This window comes from Cynocephalus volans, chromosome 2, assembly GCF_027409185.1.
Source record: "Cynocephalus volans isolate mCynVol1 chromosome 2, mCynVol1.pri, whole genome shotgun sequence".
In the NCBI taxonomy this organism is placed as follows: Eukaryota; Metazoa; Chordata; class Mammalia; order Dermoptera; family Cynocephalidae; genus Cynocephalus; species Cynocephalus volans.
In genome coordinates this window covers 59749272-59769439 of record NC_084461.1, presented here as the reverse complement: position 1 = coordinate 59769439, position 20168 = coordinate 59749272, and the positions used below count along the sequence as shown (strand labels likewise).

Genomic DNA, 20168 nt, shown 5'->3' with positions numbered 1-20168 from the left:
TCTGAATTTGTTTTGTAAGTGACATCTGAAGGGACAATGGACTATGATAAGGATTGAATTATGTCCCCCAAGTTTTATGTATTAGAAACTTGATCCCCATAGTAACTTCTGAGGGTTGGAAATCCTTTATGGTAATTGAAAGGTGGGGCTTTGAAGAGGTGATTAAGTTGATAGCTTGATGATGGTCATGGTGTGGTTTTGGGGGCTTTAAAAGGACAGCACAGGGGGAGCTCTCTCTCTGCTCTACCATTTTCTGTCACGAGACACCTGCATTGCTATGAAGCCACCACCAAAGAAGACACTCACCAGATGTGTTACCTAGACTTTGGACTTCTCAGTCTCTGAAACTGTAAGCAATAAACTTCGTTTTCTTATAAATCATCCAGTTCCAGGTAATTTTGTTATAAGCAACAGAAATGGACTAATACAGTGTGTGTTGGGGGGGTGGAGCCTCAGCTCCTGCCTGGTTGCCTCCTACCACCTCCCTGGAATGGCTTCTTGGCTCCCTGCTTCCCTCCAGCTGGTACCTGGGCCCTGGGCCCTGTCCTACCTCCCCCTCCCTGTCCCCAGCTGCCACATCTGCCCCCAGTGGAGGTGTAGAGTGGGTGCAGAGAGGATGGCAGTCTTGGGGTGGTGCATAGTAGCACCATCACTATCCAGGGCTGGCAGTGCTAAGGTGTGTTCTCCATCAGAGGACTCAGTGGAAGGTGTGGGCCAGGAAGTATCCTCTTGCCCACTCCTGATCCAGGTGCTCAGCACATCCTGGCATGGAGGTTGCACACCCTTGGGGGGTCATGTGTCTGCTGTGGGTTGGGATGGTGGGTGCACTAGAAGCCAAGATGCCTGGGAAGATATTCTATCCCTAAGGGAGCATGACAATAAAAAGTAGATTGGAAAAAAAAAAAAAAAAACGACATCCATGACAGATAAAGGGACCAGAGAATAAAGGAAAAATGTTTTATATTTTTTATATTTTTGTACACTTAACGGCGCCCTTTTTCCCACTTTGTGAACAAGGAGTACCATATTTTCATTTTTCATTCATGTCTGCAAATTATGTAGCTGGCTCTACCAGTGGTTCATAGACATTGCTAGTATCAGAAATTTAGAGCACCTCTCATAGCTATTCTATCCAACTTGTTCTCATTTTTTATCTTTGAAAAACTTAACCTTTTTGAATAATTCATATATTCAAAAGGCTCAAAAAGTCAAAGTTCTTTCTCCCACCCTGTTTCTTCTCCTCTACATTTAAACAATATTTACTGTATCTTTTCCAGAATTCCTGTATCCATATACAAACACATAAATGTGTATTTTCCTCCATTTTATACAAAAGGTAATATATCGTATGTAAGCACCTTGCTGTTTTTCTTATCAACCTGTTCTTGACCTTGAGTCAAACAATAGTAAAGCTGAGTTAAATGAAGAAATAAGTAGAAGTTTACTTATGCCATGATCATTCAATGAGGACAGAATAGTCCTTTCAACATATGATGCTGGGACGACTGCATATCCACATGCAAAGCAGTGCTGGACCCTCCCTTACACCATACCCCAAAACTAACTCAAAATGGGCCACAGACCTAAAGGTAAGAGCTAAAATTATAAAACTCTCAGAAGTAAACAAATGATTAAACCTTCATGATCTTGGTTTAGACAAAGACTTCTTTAGAAAATACAAAAGACAAAAATACAAGAGACAAAAGAAAAAATACATAAATTAGACTTCATCAAAATTAAAAACTTCTGTGCTTCAAACAAGGATACCATCAAGAAAGTGAAAAGACAATCTTCAGAATGAGAAAAAATATTTTCAAATCATATATCTGATAAGGGACTTGTATCCAGAATATGTAAGAATTCTTATAATTAAATAAAATGACAAATAGCTCAATTTAAAAATAAGCAAAGGACGTGAACAGACATTTCTCCAAAGAAGATACACAAATGGACAATAAGCAAATGAAAAGATGCTTAACATCACTAGTCATTATGGAAATGCAAATCAAAACCACAATGAGATACTACTTCACACCCACTAGGATGGCTACAATCAAACAGATGCACAATAACAGTGTTAGCAAGGATATGAAGAAATCCAAGCCCTCACACACTGCTGGTGGGAATGTAAAACGTGCTTTGGACAGTTTGGCAGTTCTTCAAAATGTTAAACATAGTTACTACATGACCCAGCAATTCTCCTTGTAGGTATATGCACAATAGAAATAAAAACATGTCTATACAAAAAGTTGTACGTGAATGTTCATAGCACCATGACTGTAATACCCAAAAAGCAGAAGCAACCCAAAATGTCCATCAACTGATGAATGGATAAACAAAATGCAGCATATCCATATAAAGGAGTATCATTCAGCCATAAAAAGGAATGAAGTGATTCCTCAAAAAAATTAAACATAAAATTACCATATGATCCAGCAATTCCACTTCCAGAAATACAAGCCTACTTCAAGAAGTTCATGGAAAGATTCATATTATCTTTTAATTCAATTTTTCTACAAACTTTTTGAAGTACCGTTTATACACAAAAGAAAGCAAAGCAGGGACTCGAATAGATATTTGCACACACCCATATCCATTGCAGCATTATTCAAAATAGCCCAAAAATGGAAGCAACCCAAATGTCCAACAGTGAATGACTGGATAAACAAAATGTGGCATATACATACAATGGAATATTGTTCAGCCTTAAAAAGGAACAACAAAATTTAAAAAAATAAAAAAAAGAAGAAGGACATTCTGACACATGCTACAACATGAAAGAACCTTAAGGCCGTTAGGCTAAATGAAATAAGCCAGTCATAAAAGGACAGATATTGTATGATTCTACTTACATGAATTCAGAGACAGAAAGAAGAATGGTGGTTGTCAGCGGTGGTGAGAATAAAAAGTTAGCGTCTAATGGTTTCAGTTTAGGATGATGAAAAAGTTCTGGAGATGGATGGAGGTAGTGGTTGCACAATATGAATGTACTCAATGCGGCAAAACTGTACACTTAAAAATGATTAAAATGGTAAACTTTATGTATATTTTACCACAATATTAAAAAAAAATTTTAAGTAGTCAAAATCATATATTTTGTGTTATATATATTTAACATCAACCAATCATGATTATTTTCTTACCAACGGGGGTCCTGCCAAGAAAATGGTTCCCTGCTTGCGTACGATAATGTTTTCATCAGCCATCGCAGGCACATAAGCACCTCCTGCCGTACAAGAGCCCATGACCACTGCTATCTGAAATCCAAGCACATAACAAATCCATGAGATGCAAGTCAGTGAATTATATAGTATTTGATCTATAGTCTCACAAATGTTACTAGCTGGTCCCTGGATTTCATTTTTAAAATGAAGTCCTCTAAAAGTCTAGATTAGTGTCCTGACTTCTTGTACCAAAACATTTTGAAGGGATTATGTCACACTTTTACAAAATTTATGGGCAACTTCCCTGACAGAGAGAAGACTAGCTTCACAGAGTACTAGCCTGAGCAACAAATGGTGAGAAGAAACCCACAACAAATGCATAATTCAGCAAAACTGTATTAGAAGGATTGTTTTTATATCTAATAATACTTCCTCTAAATAATTGCCACTTATCTCACAAGGATACTGAAATAATTCTTCAAATGAGTGCTACTAATATTTTGTGTTACCCTGAATACAATACTTTCTAAATATAAAACTAATGTTAACTCTACAATTAAAAATCTTGCTCAGAAGAAAGTTGATTATGTTGAAATTGAGTGATATGTAATTTTCTCTACTTTTGTGTGTTTAAAATTTTCCATAATAAGAAGCTTTTAAAAACCTTGCTCAGAGATTAGTATGGCACAAAGAATAATAAATGTGGGTTTGGCTAATTACCCCTAGACAGGAACAAATAATATTACCAAAGAAAAATAAGAAAAGTATGTAATGAATATTTTTTTAATTATCATATAAAATCAGTTTTTGCTACTAATTCCAATAATCCATCAGTTTTTGTTATAGTCATGCAAATATCTGTTTTGAAAACAGCATGCCATACTAGTATTAACCCAAAAATGAAACGTAGATGAGTAAACATTTTTCCATCTAAACTCTTTTTGTTTGTTTGTTTTTGTTTTTTGGGTTTTTTTGGTTTTTTTGTGACCGGTAAGGGGATCGCCACCCTTAGTGTGCTGTTGCCCGCACCGCGCTCAGCCAGTGAGTGCACCGGCCAGTCCTATATAGGATCCGAACCCGCAGCGGGAGCGCTGCTGCGCTCCCAAGCGCTGCACTCTCCCGGGTGCGCCACGGGGCCTGCCCAACATTTTTCCATCTAAATGGCTGTCATGAAAAGCATTTTTCCTTAACTAGGGCTTTCATGTATGTTATTAAAAGTGGCTGCAATATTTGTCAACATACTACAGAAGTGTTTGTCACTTATTGTTTTGCTTATCAATCACCCAGAAGTTTGTTTTAAAGATACCTACGGCTACCAAACTCTTACCCATGAACACCAGGAAATAGTCATCATAGCAGTGTTTATAAAAGCAAAACCACATTTTGAATTAATAAATGAATTGTGGATAAACAAATGTTTAAATGAACAAATACATTCTTAAAAAATCTGAGAAAAAAATAACAAAATGAAATGTTAGCACTTAATAAACTCAAGTGGTAGAACACGAGTGTTCTGTTCTATTATTCTCTGTACTTTCTGCATGTCTGAAATATTTTATGGGCTTTTTAAGGTTCTGTAGGAAGAAAAGGACACAACTTCACCTTATCACCCTATTCTCTGTACTAGAACACCAGGTTCTGCTCAAACTATTTCAGTACCCAGAAAGAAAAAAGTCAAGGAACTTAGAGAAGAGTCATAATGATGTAAGAATCTAAAATGGAACAGTTATCAAAAATAAGACCTAAAGAAATAAGCAGGCATAGCAGAGTTCCATGAAAACAACCAGAGAGAGAAAGGAGAGGAAAGAATAGCAACTGTCAGCAGGTATTCAAAGACCATGCGGGCGGCAGATGAGGGGTGGAGGAGACAAAGAAAGAGGGATTATTTCATCAAAATGTAATAGGCTGAAATGAGAGAAATGAAACTAAATGCCATCATACCATCTGCTGTGGACTGAATGTCTGTCTTCCTCCAAGATTCATATGGTGAAGCCCTAATCCCCAATGTGAAGGTATCTGGAGGTGGAGCTTTTGGGAGGTAATCAGGTTTAAAGTCATGAAGGTGGGACCCCCATGGTGTTCTTATAAAAAGAGGAAGAGACAGGAGATCTGTCAGCCATGTGATGACATAACCAGGAAAAAGGCCCTCTCACCAAGAACCTGACCGTGTTGGCACTCTGATCTCTGGAGACATCCAGCCTCCAGAACTGTGAGAAGTAAATGTTTGTTGTTTAAGCTACCTAGTCTGTAATAATTGGGTAAAGCAGCCTGAACCAACTCAGACAACATCTGGGTGGGGTAGAGGAGGGGAAAGGAGACCTACCAACTTAGTAGGAAAGTCTTAAAAATGAACAGCTGACAAATTATTAGCACCAGAGCTTCCACTTCGCAGAATTTTGCCATATTGCCATATTGCTAGCAGCACTTCAGATGCATTTTCTCCATATGCACCTCTGCAATCAAGGAAATCAACAGACCACTTCTCTGACACAGCTAATACGTGCTCAGAAAACGACAGGACACTGTGTTAGGCAGACTTCTAAAATGGCCCCCAGTAATCCCTGACCTGATATTTATATCCTGTGTAATCCCTTCCCCTTGAGTATGTGGTGGATCTAGTGACTTTCTTGAAACAGAGTATGGCAAGTGGTGGGATGTCACTTCTGTGATAAGGTTATGAGAAACTGTGTCTTCCATCTTGTGGGCCCTCTCTTGCTGGCTCTCTTATCTTCTCACTTTCTTGCTTTGATGAAGCCAGGTGACATGTTGTGAGATGCTCTATGGTTAGGCCATATAGCAGGGGACCGAGGAAGAACTGTAAGCAACAGCTAGTAAAGAACCGAGTGAGGGGGCCGGCTCGTGGCTCACTGGGAGAGCGTGGTGCTGACAACACCAAGTCAAGGGTTAAGATCCCCTTACCGGTCATCTTTTAAAAAAAATAAAATAAAATAAAAAGAACTGAGTGAGGCCTGCAAAGAACTGAATCCTGCCAACAACCACGTGAGTGAACTGAGAAGTGGATCCTCCCTAGTCAAGCCCAGAGATGACAACAGCCATATGAGGGACCCAGAGCTAAGCTGTGCCCACACCCCAAACCATAGAAACCACGAGATAGTAAACATGTGTTATCTCACACTGCCAAGATTTGGGATAATTTGTTCCACAACACAGATAATTAATACAGAGATTAAAACCATCTATCTTAAGTGACTACCATTGAAACACACCTGAAAACTTAAGACAGACTTTGTTTAGAAGTACTTTTTTTATTATTGCTCTTCAAATAATCTATCTGTAAACTGTTCATCTATTCCAGAGATGGGAGACATCATAAGTAGAATTCTGAACCATCCCAAAGAGTAATGGAAAAAAAACCAAGAGTAAGACAGGGATAAATATTGAAACCATTATGTTTAGTGAAAGAAACCAGTCACAAAAGACCACTTATTGTATGATTCCATTTATAATAAATGTTCAGAACAGATAAATCCATAGAGACAGAAAGTAGATTAGTGGTTGCCTAGAGAGACTGGGTAGAAATGGAGACAGAATGCCAATGGAGTTATGAAAATATTCTAAAATTGATTTAATTCTGTGAATATCCTAAAAACTACTGAAATGTACACTTAAATGGGTGAATCATATAGTACGTGAATTATATCACAACAAAGCTGTAACAAAATTTTTTTAAAAAGAGCTAAGTTTTTAAGTATACAGGAATCAAAATTCTCAAATATTTTATTAATAAGAAAGAGGTCATTCTAGTCACAAGTATATAATAGGCAACAAACTTAATGTTGCTAAAGCAAATTCTGACAACAGAAATACAAATTAAAGACAAAGACAAGAGAAATCACCAATCTATAACCAGTCACTGTCATATAATCGCTTCTCGTCATTTGAGTCACTCACTCACTCACAAAAGGGGACAGAGTAAATGGGTACCAAGAAGAGTTCTGCACTGGGTCTGCTTCTTCCTCTCACAAAGCACAGGGATCCCAGGGCCAAACAGCACTGACAATTTTCCAGGTCCCAAAGATTCATTTGTGGTACAACAAAGATCTACACAAGGCCACACTGGACAAGGCTCGCTGGACGAACGATCTGGAACCCCAGAAAGAAAACTCTGCTGCATTCTCCACAAAGAGGATATTAAAAGGAAATGAGGTACACGACCATAAATTTTTCTGACCACACTCAGAGGATAGTTTTGCCTTGCATTGGGGGTACAACACAGCCATTGTGCCAGAGACATCACAGGGACCCTCATCTGCATCAGGACAAAGGTGAAGTCCAAAGAACTCCACTGAGAGGCTACAGCACACCCAGTCCTGGTGAGGTGGCCTGCTCTGTGGCAGGAACGAACCAACAGGTCCCTCTTGCAGGGTGAGGAGGCCCACAGTGATTCTAAGACTTGAATCAAGAGCAAAAAAGCAGCAAGAAGGCTGAGGATGATGTGGAACTGACAGTAACAATACTTGTCACCTCCACAGAAGGCACAGGCAAAACTCTGTGGAAATGGAAATGAGAAGCTACAAAACAGAGGTAATCATCTGGAAAAACTTCAGAGAAAATTTAATTACCCTTCAGGTCTGTCTGAACAAATGGAGACTGGTTCTCATTGTACCAGAAACATATTATATATCATAGGGCAGCCGCCTGCCTGCCCTATGGAAAGCATCCTGTACGAGGAGTCAAGAGATTTTGTACCTAATTCTGAGAAACTAAGTGAACTCCAGGCCTCTATTCTCCCCCTGCTTAACTGTCAAAGACTATTCAATTCAAGGGAATACTGTGATAAACAGTATATAATTTAGAAGGGGAAAAAGTCCCAACTGCTTGACAGAAAAGTTAGTAAAAATGTAATAAATGCTTTTTAAAATCTCTCACCTTCTTTTTCCATTCAAAGTAACTGTGGAAAACAGATACTTATATATCACATTTTTCTTGCTTCTATCTGAAGAGTTACTATTAAAATATGAAAGCCACAAAATACACACTCAGTTGTCCAGAATGTAAGAACGTTATCAACCATCCTGACTGATCAACACCACTGATTCTGTCGCATTCATGCATCCTGTGCAAACTGGACAGGGTGAAATGTACACAGAATTCAAAAAGTCCATCCTACCCCGAACATTCTGTTTCTTCCTCAGTCTTTTTATCATAGAACCTTAAATTTATCAGAGAGTCTCAAAGTAACCAAACAGTAACTTTATTTCTCCCAGGCCCTATCTTTTTCACAACAGATTGAAATGCGTTTTTTTTTTTTTTTTGGGGGGGGGTGACATTAATAAATTTTATTGCTCATACATTAAAACAATAATATTTTGAAAGTAGTGAATTAAATAATTACAATCAATTTTACCTGTAACTTTTTTAAATGTGGCCATGAGAAAATTTAAAATTACATACATGGCTCACATTTTCTAGGTTTTTTAAAATTATTTTTTATTCTTTTTAGTAACCAAATAAAACTTATATATACTTATCATATACAAAATGTTGTTGTGATATATGTATACATGTGCAATGGCTAAACTGACCTAATTGACAAATATATTGCCTCACATTCTTAATATTGTTTTGTTGTGAAAACACTTAAAATCTACACTCTTACGAATTTCAAGAATACAATACACTGTTATTGACTATAGTCACCATGTTGTATAACAGATCTCTTGATGAAATGCATCTTTAAAATAAGGATATAAATGGGCTGGCCAGTTAGTTCAGTTGGTTAGAGCATGGTGCTGATAACACCAAGGTCCAGGTTTTGATCCCTGTACCCACCAGCCACCAAAAAAAAAATATCCACACACACACAGTGAGCCTGTCCTAATTAAACCCCCAAAACAATTACTTTCTGTGGGAGAAGATTAAATTCTGTATTAAATTCTGTTTGAGTCATCCCAGTATACCTAATTAGCAAAGATATTTGCAAAAAAAAGCAATATGCCTCATTAATGAGAAATTACCTGTGTAATATTTTTAGAAGACATAATTGCCTGATTATAGAATATGCGGCCAAAGTGATTTCGATCTGGAAATACATCTGCTTGTTGAGGTAAGTTTGCCCCTCCTGAATCAACTGAAGACAAGGAAAATGAGAGAAATAAATCGATCTCTATAAACAAAATATGCTAAGTACAAGAAGACATACCAGTGATAGCCTAAGTTCTTAATCACATTCACCAAAAACTTGCCCTATCTTTCTAAACTATTCTAGACCCTCTTTCTCCATTCCCCCAATTCAGCCAAAAGGATTCACTGTTTTCCCCAACCCCTTCAGGCTTTCCTGCCTCTGTGCAAAATTCTCCTTGAAATGTTTAAGACATTCTCTCCTTTAAGGACCAACTAAAATCCCAGAAACACCATAAATTTCTAACCAGTTGAGCTGAAAAAGGATCTTTCCCTCTTCTAAGCCAATACAAAAACCATCTATAGACTCCATGGGACAAGTTATCACATATTACCGTCAGATACTGTTTTTATTGCAGATTGGAATGGTGGATAAGAATGAGTTCGAAATAGAGCTTATTACTTCTTAGCTGTGTATTACAGGTATGTTTCCTAGCCACTGTATTTCTTGGTTTCCTTACCCATGAAATGAAGATAACAATAGCAGCTATCCCATATAGTTGTTATTAGGATGACATGAAATAATGTATGTAAAGCACTTAGCATCTACCCTGAATGCACACAGTAGATATTTAAAAAGTTAGCTAGTCCTATGCTTATCATTATTGCCTACAACCATTAAGTCTTTTACCATCACTTAACACATTATATCCTGTCTCTAATTCATTAAGAGCTCACTGAGAAAACATAAAACTCTTTACTGTATCCCCTGCAGTGTCTGGCACAGCACCTACAAGCAGCTGGGCCTCATTTGCTATTTTCTGTACATGTAAAGCAGGTCACATTGTGAGTCAACCCGGTAAATGCACTTTCCCAGAAAAAAAAAAAAAATCTCTCCATCAGTACCTGTTCAGATACCTGCATAAATGAACAATATACGTCAGAGTTTTTATCACCAACATTCAGGAAGTACCAATTTTACACTGCTTTGCTCTCAGGTCTTTTTTGAAATATCCTTTGATTTAAACGTATTTTAATTTCAATTATAAATTTACTTTCATTGGAAATTAACTTTATTTTAAATTAGAGCTGCTCAAATTATATAATACTCAAGCATCTAATACAGTATTTGGCACTCAAGAGATCAATAAATATTAGCTGTTATTTTTTCATAGTTTGAACCCATTATGGTTAATAGAAAAGCAAAATATATGGAAGAAAAACTCCACACACATAGAGAAAAAGCTGGCATACACCAAGATATTATCAGGGGTTAATCCTTAGTGATATTATGGGTAGTTCTTGTTTATTTCCCCCCCCCCCAGAGTTTTCAGCAAAGAACATGTGTTTCCTTTGTAATTATGGGAGAAATCAAGTTTTTTAAAATATCCACTGATAATGTTGTATATATACCCTTTTAAACAGTCTTGCACTTTACCAACTAGTAATAATTTCTCTTATAACTGTTGTGACTTGCCTAAGTAGATGCAGGGAAGCCTGTTTTCTAGTGCAATTTCTTGCGCTCGTAAGTGTTTTTTCACAGTTACTGGGTAGTAGGTGCCTCCTTTGACAGTGGCATCATTGGCAACAATCACGCATTCTACTCTGAAAGGCAGAAATGTCATGGGAAAGAGAGTGTGAGAGATTTCTTCAAAATTAAAGACCAGTTACAGCTCATTACAAGATATTCCAATACAACCTTCAACTTCTAGTACATATCACCAATGACACTCATCAGACAATCTTATGATACAAAAGCAAGCATTAATCATGGTTCACATCATCATGTACATAAGATAAAATGATCACTTTTAACAAGTTTACAAACTCATACTTGATTTTTAAAGAGTCATCAGTCCTATGTTAGTAGTGAAAAACTAACAATCTAAGCCAAATTTCATAATGGTTCTTTGAATGAAAGGATCCTAAAAAGATAACAATAAATAATACCAAAAAAAAAAAAAAGCAAGTTTTGAGGGTGAGGAACTCTGTCATAATAAACCTTCAAAGTTTCCTTTTAGGAAGGTAATTTGCAAAAATGAAAACTGACCCATGAAGACTTATTTAAGATTTATTTTTCCTATTTTCAAAATTTCTTCAACGTTACAGCCATATGCTTTTCTTTAAAACTAAAAAAACTCTAAAGTACAACTTTTATCTTGCTTGAAGTCACAATGAGTGCAAACTTTAAAATAGTACACTGAAAACATGAAAGGTATAATTAGTCATCAATAGTGCCCTTTCTCACCAAAACCAGTTTTTTGGGTAAGAGGGCACAAGTAACAAAGAACAGGATGACGAACGAATGAAGATAGCCCATAAGGGAAACTGCATAGCATTGCTGGGAAACTGTAAGGTACAACCTGAAATCCGAGATAACAGTGTGTTCTTTACAAAATTCAATTTTCTTTATACTTATGATGTTTTATTATCTCACTTTATACTTCCTAGAATTCTAGAGTAGCTCACTGAATCCCCACTGGAAATAAAGTCGAGAAGAGCAACTGAATATCCAGTGTAGGGCAGTGTCGTGCATCTTGTCTCAGGATATGTGGCCAGCAGGGTTCACTGCAACATAAACAGGGTCCTTCTCCTTTGAGCATCAATTTTATTCAACAAGTCATAAAAAACCTGTTTCTAAATTACAATTAACATTTTATACTGTAGAATGCAAGTTGTTAATGAGGCTAACATTAAACAAACGACTTCAAAGGAAATGTTGGCTTATGGCAGGTTGCTAGGCTGTAGTCCCACACCTCCAGAGTGTGTGTTCCCACATCTCTGCCACTGAGGGTACAGCAAGGGAAATGCTTAAGAGGCTGGTACTGGAAAAGAGGCCGGGCTGTGAAGTCAATGCCAGACTGAAATTCTGGGTCTACCACTTGCTAGATATATGTCCTTGGACAAGAGACACAGCCAAGTTTGCTCATCTATTAAAAATTCACAGACATTACAGAATGAGAAAGAAAGTTAGTCCACAAAATACTATATTGCACATCTATTGGTTTTGCCTACCCAGCATCTATTATTTTGGCAATGGAACTAAACTTTCTTTTAGAAACTGCCTCTTCTCTATCTTTAATTCACGTAGTTCAAGCAGGAACATGAACCAGGCCTTTCTACTCAGGGTGTACACTGTGGCTCAAGAACAGGCACAGGCCCCAAGCCTAAGCCCTTAGGACCACTCCTCCTACTGAGACAGAATAAGGCTAGCCCTGTGAACCAAACCAACTCCATTTTCCCTGCAGAGGACACTTCGTTACTTTTCCATACCTCAGTTATGAGACCTCCAGGGCACTTGATTATCCTATGGCTCACCCTGATAAAATAAAGTGAGATAAGAGGGGAAGAGATATTAACTGAGTTACAAAACCCCTTCCCCAAGATTTGTTAAAATATAACTGTTAGCTTTATTTAAAACTTATCATTATCTACCCATTCTTTCTTTTCCTGTAATTGTAAAAATTAAGTTACAGATTAACCTTAAACCCTTTTGGGAGTTGCACACAGGATGTTCCTGGAACTGACCCCCCTCATGACCATTATAAAGATATCATAAATCATCAAGACAAGAAGCCCACATCAATTGAGGAACTGCTTGCCTTTAAAAACCCTTCCCCATCTTCTCTCGGGGAGACAGTTTTTCTACTGATGACTCCCTTATGCATGAGTCTATCCCTTTTTAATAAAGCATTGCTTGCCTTAAATTCTGCTCGGTACTTTGTTCATTTCAATGACAGTGAGACCCAAGAGACTAATTTAGTAACACTACTGCTGCTGCTAAGCGTATAGAATATAAACCAGGAGCTGACTGTGGCCATCTCCATCTCTGGGTTTGGAGAGGTTACTGAGGAACAAAGCCAACACAGAGAGCGGGAGGGCCAGGAGCAGAAAACAGCCTGTGACCTGCTAATACCTCTTTGGGCTCCTAGACCCAGCCATGCTCAAACTTATAAGATAAGAGAGTCAATAAATTCTTTTTAATTAAACTAGTTTAAGCAAACTCAGCTCAGCCATCATTTGCCAGAGAAAGAGTTGTCAACACAGAGTGTTCGGCCACTCTTTTTATGTAAGAAATTATAATGAAGTGCTACTTTATACCTACTGAATGAATAAATTCTTTTTCAGTCGTAATATCCAATACTAGAGCAGCTCTAGTGAAAAGATAAAAGCAGTCGTGGCTTTGCCTGTGGCTCCATGGAAAGAAATCTCTTACAGGATAAAGTGCATGCACCCAATATGGATCCCTGGTTATTGATGCTCACAGAAAACAACTTGAGAATTGGCATCTGTAAAAGGGTTTTTGATTACATGGTTTAAAATTTGCTGTGGAATTAAACAAGCTGTGTTCTGGTACCTATCTCTTTATTTGAAATCACTGAGGAGTGTGAGGAGGATTCTACCCCAAACTAGAGAAAACAAAAACATTTTCATATAAGTATGATTCAATTTAACTAACTCATTCCAGAAGTAACCACATCAGATAACGTGGCCTATAAATTAATTCCTGTCATCCACTTACACATTCAACAAATGTTTTAGTGTGCCTTCCATGTGCCATGTCCTGTCCTGGGTACTAAGGACACAGTGGTAAACAAGAAGGGCAAAAAATAAATAAATAAATAAATAAATAAACAAGAAGGGCAAAAATTCCTGATTTCATAGAGCTTCCATTCCAGTTGAGAGAATCAGTTAGGGGTAGCAAACAATAAACAAACATTGGGAAAATAGAATAGTTTAATCAGGCTCCTTTGCCTCAGGTCAGGTTGGGGGTGGTGTGGCACATTCTTTGTAAGCAAACTGTGTGGGGGTGGAGTTAGTGCGCATGCGTGGCGCCACCGCTTGGCTGGCGTTTTACTGCCTTGGGCATCCGCCCCACAAGGCCATGCTCTCGAACTTACAGCCCCAAAGACCTTTTGGCTGGTTACCTAGCTCATAGACCTGCATGTGAAGGGTTTGTGACCCAGTCTGGAAAATGGACTTGAGGGGTCTGTGAGCTCCAGACCCAGCCCTAGCTCTACAATTGGTGTAGCTGTTGCAGGATTATGTGCAGGTAAAAGAGCCGAACAACTGGCACTCTGAGCAGGATTCCAAGCAGGTATGGGAGCCAAAACCCCTTGGAAGAAGGAATAAATGTGGCTACTTGTGAATATGTTCTGCCTATGGCAACTTTCCTATTGACCAGGATCTGGTTGCTGCTCACTGTATTGCAAGGTAGCATAGACCAGGCACTATGGCAGAAAACCCCTTGGGAAGGGGAGAAAATGTGGCTATCCTTGATCACGTGATGCCCAGTGGCCAATTTTCTGCTGACTAGAGCCTAGCTACTGCTCACTATGATGCAAACTGATCAAGATTTGCAGCAGAAAGCAGAGTTGTTGGAAGCAAGGATGATTATCCTGGAGGATTACATGCAGCAACTGAACACTCCTGCTTCTCACACCAGGGAAGGCAACCAACCCAGTGGTGAGTTGGGGGAAACCGTGTGTCTCCTGGAACAACGTGCTCATTAAAGTGAAGCACAAGCAGCCTATGGGACCTAGGGGTGGATGGTGTAACATGCTCTGGAGATGATATAGTAAATGCATATCGCGTTTGTCCAAAGGCAGAAGCCTCGCAGGGTGCCATGTAAACCCGATGGCTGGCCAGGTGCTGTATAAACCCAAGAAAGAAGTTGGCTGGACGGGTGCCATATAAACCTGAGAAAAGAGTAACTGAGTGAATGCAGTTGTTCAAACTGTGGGTGAATGCTGGAGAACTGCTTGAGACTGTGAGTGAATGCCTGGTGTAAGCCGAGCTGATTTAAGTAACTCAGGAGATGGGGATGGGGCAGCTAGATGCTAATAGCCAAGACAATGAAAAGGCCCCTAGGGCATTTCAGAAGTTTGGGAGAGCGCCCCTCCCATCACAGAGGCCTAGGAGAACTGAGTTTCTCCAAAGGACAGACCTGGGGTGCAGCTGCCCTCAGGAACCTGCTCGTTGCATCCCAGCCACTCTGGCTGGAGCAATCCTTCCTCAGCACCTCCAAAGAGCAAAAGCCAAAAACCTTGGTGGCGTTCATGTTGTGTTAAGTTTGTAGGCCAGCAGTATGTGAGAACAGTGGAGGTGTGGCAGCTTCCACCTAGATTTTAGAAGATGTATGAAAAAGCCAGGGGACTCAGGCGGAGACCTGCTGCATGGGTGGAGCCTCTGCGGAGGTCCTCTACAGAGTAATGTGGAGCAGAAAAGTGGGGTCGGAGCCCCCACAGAGAACCCCCACTGAGCAAATGTCTAGTGGAGCTAGGATGGCGGGACTGCCACCAGGAGCCCAGAACCGTGGCGCTGCTGGCAGTGTGCAACACCAGCCTGGAAAAGTGCAAGCACCAGGGCAGCTCAATGGGCTGCACTTGGTAGAGCTGTAGGAGCAAGGCTGCCCAACGCTTTAGGGGTCCAGGTGCCCCTGTGTGCTTAACGTTTGCCCTGTTTGGGTTTTGGATTTGTCGGCGGCCTGTTTTTCCTTTCTGGAAACGGGAATGTGTACCCAATGTCTGTCCCACTGTATCTTGGAAGTAGATAAACTTATTTTTGACTCTTTACAGGTTCACGGCTGAAAGGGGTTTGCTTTTAGTCTCAGATGAGAATTTGGACTTTTGAGTTGGTGCTGCAATAAGCTAAAGACTTTTGGGACTGGGATGGAATGTGTAATATGTAAATGTAAGGGTCATTTATCCTCACTAAGGGAATTAACATCATGGAAGATTCTGAACAAGTAGATTGTATGGTGAGGGACCCTGAAGGGGTGGATTGTTGGGAAAATAGAATAGTTTAATCAGGCTCCCTCACCTCAGGTCAGGTTGCAGGTGGTGTGGCACATTCTTTGTAAGCAAATTGTGTGGGTGGGTGGAGTTAGCACGCATGTGTGGCACCACCGCTTGGCTGGCATTTTACTGCGTCGGGCGTCCGCCCTGTGCAGCCATGCTCTCGAACCTATGGCTCCCAAGAACCTTTTTGCCAGTTACCTAGCTTGTAGACCTGCGTGTGAAGGGTTTGTGACCCAGTCTGGAAAATGTGCTTAAGGGGTCTGTGAGCTCCAAACCCAGCCCTAGCTCTGCAACAAGTTAATAAATACACAGAATAACTCCTGATTGTAAGTGCTATGAAGATACAATAAAATAAGGTAACATAATGTATATAATTATTATAGTATTATTAGTATATTATATTATATTATTATAGTATTATTATAATAAAACAAGGCAAGAGATTTAATAAAACAGGTAATTGTGGTGGGGACTATGTTAAGTTAGACTGGTAAAGGAATAATAGTAACAACAGCCCATATTTATATGGCACTTACTATGTACTAGGTACTGTTCTAAGACTTTAGGTACAGGAGATAACTCATTTTACAGATGGGGAAATGGGCACAGAGACAGAGAAATTAAGCAACTTGCCCAAGGTCACCAGCTAACAAGTGGTAAAACCAGGATTTGAATCCTGACAGTCTGGTCATAAAGTACATGCTTCTAAGCATTTAACTGCAGGAAATTTGAATGGAGTCATGAATGATGAGATGGAACCTACCACTCAATGAACCAGGTCAAGAAGGAAACAGCTTGAGTACAAGCACTGAAGCAAAAATGAACTTAGCATGTTCAAAGAAAGCAAGAAGACCAAGGTGGCTAAAGTGTTATAAGTAAAAGGGTGAGTTAAGAAAAATAGGGAGGGATCAGATCTAATAAGACCTTCTAAGCCATGGTAAGGAATCTGAATTTGCCAGAGAGAAGGGCTACAGCTCAATTACTCTTCAGCTAGTTACTATTTAAGGCAAGCAGTCCTTGACATTAAACTGGTTTATAAATAAATTCCATACAGATTTCCTCATTAAATGTCTTGGCATCTACTTCAGAATTGTTCATGGAGCCTATGACATATAAGAAATACATATTTTGGTGTACCCTCCCCCCTCCGTTTCTGGCACAGAGCTCCTAAAACCCTTACAATTTCTGAGTGCTGGGGTGACAGGAGCATCTTTTGTTATCCGTACTAAGCCCCTTTCAATCATACGTGAGTCTGTGCTAATGAGGTGACTCTCGGAGATGGGGTCTGGTTGCCAGAGAAACCAACCAGTGATTAGAGGATTGGAACTTTGAACGCCCCCCTCCCAACCTCTGGGGAAGGAAGAGGGGCGGGAGATCAAAATCACCAATGGTCAATGATTTGATCAATCTTACTTAAATAATACAATCTACATAAAAACCCTAAACAACAGGTCTCAGAAAGCTTCCATGTTGGTGAACACATGGAAGTGCTGGGGGGATGGTGCACCTAGAGAGGACATGAAAGCTCCTCCCCCATAACTTGCTTATCTATCCATTTGGCTATTCTTGAGTTGTATCTTTTATAATAAATTAGTAAATGAAAGTATTTGTTTCCCTGAGTTTTGTGAACCATTCTAGCAAATTATTGAACATGGGAGGCGGACATGAGAATCTCTCATTTACAGTCAGTCAGTCAGACAGAAGTACAGGAGGCCCAGACTTGCGGTTGGCATCTGAAGTGGGGAGCAGTCTTGTAGGACTGAGCCCTTCACCTGTAAGGTCTGCCCTAACTCTGGGCAGTTAGTGTCAGAAATGACTTAAATTGTAGCACACCCAGTTGGTGTCCAGCAAGAATTGGAAAGTTGGCTGGCTTGGGGGAAAACCCCTACACACTTGGTGTCAGCAGTATTGCAAGAGTATAGAAGAAAATGTTTTTTTCCATTTTAGAGCCTATGCCAATATCCAGCACTGCTCAAAAATGTATAAAAGAGCAATAAAGCTATAAGGAGTTTAATGACTTTTTTAATGCCCTATCCTCTGAAAAGTTCCAGGCCAAAACCACCAATGACCATGTTGTAAGGAACAGAGCTTCAACCACTCTTTTATTCATAATGCCTGTCTACTCTCATCTTACTGTATCTTACTGTGTATCTCTTAAGGAATGGTATGTTTCTCTCATTTTCTTATTTCTATACAGCTGAATCACAATCCTAAAGCAAGAGGGGTGAGGATAGAGAAGATCTCACCCTCTCCAGCCCAAGGTTTGTAATGAGAGATTTGCAATGGTCTGGCAAGATATTACTTGTGTCAATGGTGAGGACTTGAGAACTGCAAACACAGAGCCAATTTTTTTTTTTTTTTTTTTTTTTTTGGTGGCTGGCCAGCATGGGTATCCTAATCAAATTCTTAGGCCACCAATAGTAAATATTTAGGTTTAACATGACAGCCATTTCACAAAGTATTATGTTATTCCTAGTTTATGATTTCTGCCTCATTTTTACCCCCTAACTTCAGTCTTATTATTAATTTATGCTATCTTCTGCTATTTCATGACTCTGTAAGCAGTTATAATTATTTTATTTGAATTAGGTGGTGTTGGGAAAATGAATAATTTAATCAAGCCTCTTCACCTTAGGTCAGGTTGGGGGTGGTGCGGCGCATTCTTTTTAAGCAAGTTGTGTGTGGGTGGAGTTAGTGTACATGGGCAGTGCCGCCACCTAGCTGGCATTTTACTGCCTTGGGCGTCTGCCCTGCACAGCCATGCTCTCGAACCTACGGCTCAAAGGACCTTCTTGCCCATTACCTAGCTCAAAGACCTGCATGTGAAGGGTTTGTGACCCAGTCTGGAAAATGGGCTTGAGGGGTCTATGAGCTCCAGACCCAGCCCTAGCTCTACAGGTGGGGTGCTAATAAATTAAAGCAAAAACAAACAAAAAACCCCGTAAACTTATACAATGCTAAACACTGGGACCATTAAATCAATCTATCCTTTTTTTTTAAAGATCTATATATTGATAGCCATAAAAATATGAGCTCATTTCAATATTGCCACTTCCAGGAATTGAGGAAATAATTAAAAACAGGAAAATATTCTGCACAAAGACATTCATTTACTACACTATGCTACAAAATGACAAAAACTGGAGAGGACGCAAGGGTCTAACAATAGGTATATGGTTACCAACTGATGGCACAAGAAAAGCCAACCAAAGTTATAAATATAAAAAAATGCTTGTTTAAGTAAGTCAAATAGCAAAGTGTTAAGTGCTATCTGTATTATGATCATAACTATATAAAATGCACATTCATTCAAGAATTATTTGTCGAGTACCTATGACATGCCAGGCAGTGGTCAAAGCACCAAAGTTGAACAAGACAAAGCCCCTGCCCTTCATGAAGCTTACATTCTAGTGGAGGGAGAGACAGTGAAGAAAAAATCAAACAACTGAGTAAACAAGATCATTAGTGTACAATAAGTTCTCTAAAGGAAATAAACAAGATGTTGTGACAGAATAGCGAGGCAAGGGCTTGCTCAGATGGCAACATCGGCAAAAGCCTCTGAGGAGTGGATATTTAAGCTGAGAGGTAAAAGAAAATAAGAAGTCAGCCCTTTCACAGGGGAAAAATGTGCAAAAGTCCTGGGCAAGAAAAAGTTAGAGGGTTCAAAGAACCATCAGAAAGCCAATGAGGGTGCATAAAAGTAATGGAAAATTAAGTTAGTTGCAAAGGAGTAGGAGTCAGATCATGTAGGACCTTGTAGCCATAATAACAAGTACAAAGATAATTTTATTCTAAGAGCAATGGGAAGCCTCTGGAAGGTTTAAAGCATGATATGATTTGCATTTTTTAAAGATCACTCTGGGGCCGGCCCGTGGCTCACTCGGGAGATTGTGGTGCTGATAACACCAAGGCCATGGGTTTAGATCCCACACAGGGATGGCCGGTTAGCTCATAGGGTGAGCGTGGTGCTGACAACACCAAGTCAAGGGTTAAGATCCCCTTACCAGTCATCTTTTGTAATTAAATGAATGAATGAATGAATATATATATATATATATCACTCTGGATGCTATAAAGTAAACTAATCCACAGGGAAGCAGGAGTGAAAGGAAGCTGGTAGACC

The 20168-nt window shown here is 39.4% G+C and overlaps 1 protein-coding gene across 1 annotated transcript in view; it reads right to left on the bottom strand.

Moving 5' to 3' along the window:
* The window catches only part of MCCC2 (methylcrotonyl-CoA carboxylase subunit 2), a 60197-nt gene that overhangs the window by 25140 nt on the left and 14889 nt on the right, over positions 1-20168 (bottom strand). Inside the window, exons 5-7 of the mRNA XM_063087087.1 lie at positions 10723-10850; positions 9143-9255; positions 3144-3257 (exon numbers count right to left, since the gene is read on the bottom strand). Coding sequence (XP_062943157.1) covers positions 3144-3257; positions 9143-9255; positions 10723-10850 — 355 coding nt within the window. The remainder of the gene's footprint in view (positions 1-3143; positions 3258-9142; positions 9256-10722; positions 10851-20168) is intronic.